This window comes from Babylonia areolata, chromosome 7 (genome assembly GCF_041734735.1).
Source record: "Babylonia areolata isolate BAREFJ2019XMU chromosome 7, ASM4173473v1, whole genome shotgun sequence".
Lineage (NCBI taxonomy): Eukaryota > Metazoa > Mollusca > Gastropoda > Neogastropoda > Buccinidae > Babylonia > Babylonia areolata.
The window spans coordinates 12927981-12932980 of NC_134882.1; the positions used below are offsets into that span (position 1 = coordinate 12927981).

At 46.7% G+C, this 5000-nt stretch overlaps 1 protein-coding gene across 8 annotated transcripts in view; it reads left to right on the top strand.

Moving 5' to 3' along the window:
• LOC143283723 (uncharacterized) overlaps positions 1-5000 on the top strand; it is a 137908-nt gene that overhangs the window by 90097 nt on the left and 42811 nt on the right. For all 8 annotated transcript variants that reach the window (XM_076589997.1, XM_076589994.1, XM_076589998.1 and 5 more), the window contains one exon: positions 2391-2447. In XM_076589997.1, the coding sequence (XP_076446112.1) occupies positions 2391-2447 (57 nt within the window). The remainder of the gene's footprint in view (positions 1-2390; positions 2448-5000) is intronic.

Consider the following 5000-nt stretch of genomic DNA (forward strand, 5'->3'; position numbering starts at 1 on the left):
GACACACGCTTGAACACACACACACACACACACACACACACACACACACACACACACACACACACACACACAGCTTGTAGATGTACAGATTGTCAATATACAAAACATCTGCAAAACAGCTGAATTTAATTTCCAAATGGATGGATAAAGATTTATTATATTGTATTGTATTGTACTGTATTGTATTGTATTGTATCTAAGAAATCAAGGCCGAAAGAAAGAGTGCGACCAACAGGATAGCTGTTGACACTGGGTTTCAAGTTGGTTCTTTCTGCATAGACCACTGTCGTACCTACACGTAGGGCTTACAATGTCGAGGTGCTCACTCGTGCAAACTTGCCCAGCATCTACACCATCTTGATGCAGGCCCAGCTGCGCTGGGCAGGCCATGTAGTTCGCATGCCAGACCACCGGCTCCCCAAGAAACTGCTGTACGGCGAACTCCAACATGGCAAGCGCTCCCATGGAGGCCAAAAGAAGTGCTTCAAAGACACTCTGAAAGCTTCTCTGAAGGCCTTCAACATCAGCCACGACACATGGGAGCAGAATGCAATGGACAGACCAAAGTGGCGTTCAGCTGTCCACAAAGGCGCCAAATCCTGTGAGGCCAACAGAATCGCTGCAGCAGAGCAACGCAGACAGGCCAGGAAAAGCAGGGCCAGCAAGTCCCCGACAGCCGCCACCATCCCCTGTCCACACTGCGTCAGAACCTTCCGGGCGCGAATTGGCCTGACCAGTCATCTGCGCACCCACAGAGCCCAACCCACCCACCCCCAGGATGACTAGATGGTCCTCGTCGATCCCGACGGACGAACCACACACAATGTCGAAACACAGAAGTTGAACACGATTTCTACGAAAATTGTGAACAAGAGAAATGATACCTTTATATGAGCGATGAAATCAAGACAGCTGATACTAGAAGACAATTTCATGGGCATGTTTGGGAAAATTTGTTTACAACTGCTATTTGAGACGTCTTTACCATCAGTGCATTTTCTTGTACTCTTTTGTTATGCTTATTATCCTTTTGGGAGGTGGGGGGTACTGGGGGGTGGGGTGAGGAGGTGTATGTGTGTCTTATAGACCTTGGATCCTGCTTACTTTGAATTTCCTCTCAGACACACGTCCACCGAAATAGAAGCATCATCGGTCAGGCATTCAGATATTAAGCCTGTTATGTCATGTACTTCAGATTATGCCTTTTATTGATGGTGACAGATACAAAAACGGCATTGGTGATAGTGAGAATAATACTTATGATGATGATGATGATGATGCGTCCATTGCAGTCACTCTGATGCTGTCTTGGCTTAGCACACCCAGTACGGCCAGTCCTCTCTTCTCCTCTACACAGACCCCTCGGATGTCCAGTGGGTGTCTGAATGACCCAACCTTTAGCTTCCGTCGTCAGAATTGTGGTATTCTTTGTCAACATTCACGTCTTCAGTATAAGAGTCTTCCGCTTGCATTATTTTGATGATGGTAATTGGGGTGAAACGCTGTTAACGTCGTCTCCTTCGCCGTTCGTATGGAGAGAGTTAGGCGATAGTGATAACGGTGGTTGAGAGCGAGGAATCTAGTGCGTCATCATTTCTTGTTGTTCTTGGTCTTGTTCTTCTTTATCATCACTACAATAACCACCACCACCATCACCACCACCACCACCATCACCACCACCAACACCACCATCACCACCACCACCATTACCATCACCGTCATCATCACGTACACCACCACTACCATCAACACCAACACCATCAACAACACCACCATCAACAACAACACCACCACCATCAACACCAACACCATCACCGTCATCATCACCAACACCATCACCAACATCATCACTACCATCCACACCATCAACACCAACACCATCACTACTATCATCACCAACACCATCATCAACACCATCATTGTCATTATCGTCACCTCACCACCACCATCATCGTCATTATCATCACATCACCATCAACACCACCACCACCATCAACAACAACACCACCAACACCACCACCATCAACACCAACACCATCACCGTCATCATCACCAACACCATCACCAACATCATCACTACCATCCGCACCATCAACACCATCACTACCACCAGCACCACCACCATCATTGTCATTATCGTCACCTCACCATCACCATCATTGTCATTATCATCACATCACCAACACCATCACCAACACCATCGCTACCATCATCACCACCATCACCATCGTCATCATCATCATCATCATCACCACCACCATCACCACCATCATCATCATGTAGGTCAGGCATCTATCTGCTCCCTTTTTGTAAGCAGATGCAGTGTTGCCTTGAAAGCGACACAGCAGTTTTGCCCATCAGTGACCGAGAGCGTGTGCTTTGTGTTGCAGAGGGTGGCCAACAAAGACATGGACAACCTGATCAGAGAAAGGCGGCACAACTGGAAGGTCAGTGGCGTGTTTCCGGGTCTCCTCTGTCCGCAGAAACCACAGGGTGACAGGACGGAGTCTGTCGGATGGTGGTAGTAGTAATAATAATAATGGTATTTATATAGCGCTGAATCTTGTGCAGAGACAAATCAAAGCGCTTTCGCACCAGTCATTCACACGCATGCATAACTCTAAAACTGTAGAAACTAAAGACAAGGGAAGAGGCAGGCAAGGGAGGCTGTTTTGGGAAGAGGTGGGTTTTAAGGCCAGACTTGAAAGAGCTGAGTGTGGAGACTTGACGAAGCGAAGGAGGAAGTTCATTCCAACTGCAAGGTCCAGAGACAGAGAATGAACGACGGCCAACAGTCGAGTGTTTGAATCCGGGTATGCGTAAACAGCGTGGATTCGAAGCCGATCGTAGTGAGCGAGATGGAGTGTTGAGGTGTCTCCAAAGAGTGTGGCACGGAATAGCCAGGATGAGCAAGAGTGAGCGGGTGGGCTGCTGGGGAAACGGTGTGGGTGGATGGCGGTGACTCCAAGGAGTGTAGCCACGAAACGAAACACATGCCAGGATGAGCAAAGGTGGCTGGGAGGGAGGACGTGTGATGGGGGGGGGGGGGGGGGGGAGACGATGAGGAAGGGAGGGAATCGGTAGATAAAAGAAGAGAAGGGAAGGAGGGTGAAGGAAAGAAGGTAAGAAGGAAAGGATGGTAGAAAGGGAGGGGGGTCAGGAAAAAAGGAAGGAAGGGAAGGAAAGAAGGTAGAAGGAAGGGAAGGAAAGAAGGTAGGAGAGGAAGGAAGGGGAGGTAGAAGGAAGGGAAAGAAAGAAGGTAGGAAGGAAAGGAAGAAAAGAAGGTAGGAAGGAAGGAAGGGGAGGTAGAAGGGAAGGTAAGAAGGTAGGAGAGAATGGAAGGGAAGAAGGTAGAAGGAAGGAAGGAAGGGGAGGTAGAAGGAAGGGAAAGAAAGAAGGTAGGAAGGAAAGGAAGAAAAGAAGGTAGGAAGGAAGGGAGGGGAGTAAAGAAGGAAGGAAGATAGGAAAAAAAAGGAAGGGGAGGTAGAAGGAGGAAGGGAAGGAAGGAAGGAAGGGAGAGGAGGTAGAAGGAAGGGAAGGAAGGAAGGAAGGGGGAGGTAGAAGGAAGGAAGGAAAGAAGGTAGGAAGGAAGGAAGGGGATAGATCGGAAGAGAAAAGAGAAGGGAATAGAAGGGACGGAAAGTAAGTAGCAAGGAAGGGAGGGAAGGGATCGGAGAAGATTGTCCTACAGGAAAACCATAGTCATTCACAAAGGCCTCACTACGGCTCAGATAGTCAATTCTTTGTCTTCCTTCCTACCTTCTTTCCTTCCCTTCCTTCCTACCTTCTTTCCTTCCCTTCCTTCCTACCTTCTTTCCTTCCTTCCTGCCTACCTTCTTTCCTTCCCTTCCCTTCCTTCCTACCTTCTTTCCTTCCCTTCCTTCCTTCCTTCCTTCTTTCCTTCCTTTCTTCCTACCTACCTTCTTTCCTTCCCTTCCTTCCTACCTTCTTTCCTTCCCTTCCTTCCTACCTTCTTTCCTTCCCTTCCTTCCTACCTTCTTTCCTTTCCTACCTTCTTTCCTTCCCTTCCTTCCTACCTTCTTTCCTTCCCTTCCTTCCTACCTTCTTTCCTTCCCTTCCTTCTACCTCCCTTTCTTCCTTCCTACCTTCTTTCCTTCCTTCCTTCCTACCTTCTTTCCTTCCCTTCCTTCTACCCCCCTTTCTTCCTTCCTACCTTCTTTCCTTCCTTCCTACCTACCTTCTTTCCTTCCTTCCTACCTACCTTCTTTCCTTCCTCCCTTCCTACCTACCTTCTTTCCTTCCTTCCTTCCTACCTTCTTTCCTTCCCTTCCTTCCTACCTTCTTTCCTTCCCTTCCTTCTACCTCCCTTTCAATTCTTTGTCAATTGTATTTCATCCAAATCTGGATGTTTTAACGCTCGTGAAAAGTGCATTGAAAGCATACACAGCTGAATGCATGAGTCGATATATAATTAGTTGTAGACAGCATTGACACTTTGACGATCGGAATTCTAGTTTTGAAGGGTATTGATTTCTTGAAGAAAGTGCGTTAAAAGCAGACGACACAAGAATTATGTTCTGGCACTTTTGAAATTTCGACTACCAAGTTGTAATTTTCACGGGCTTTCACGCTTTGGAACTTGTGAAAATGCATTAAAAGCGACCAATTTAGAATGGCGCTCGCTTGTTTAATTTGTAGTAGAAAGCATTGATATCATTTCGTTAAACTATTTTTTTTAAATGAGATTCGAGACAAATATAGAATGTGTTCAAACACACAACCTTAAAATTATGATCGGTTATTTGGTTTACAGTTGAGTGCGTTAAAACTTTCCACATTGGAAATTTCGAATTTCACGCTTACATTTCTCCTTGGTATTTGCCACCGATGTGGAACTCCAATGATCAGTTTCCAGAACTGATAGGAATCCGATATAGCAACGTGTCCCCGAAACTAGACTTGGAGATGATTTAGAAATAGTCTTTCTTTTGCTGACAACCGAGACTTAAAGATTACACTCCGTGCCTCCTTTTATGATA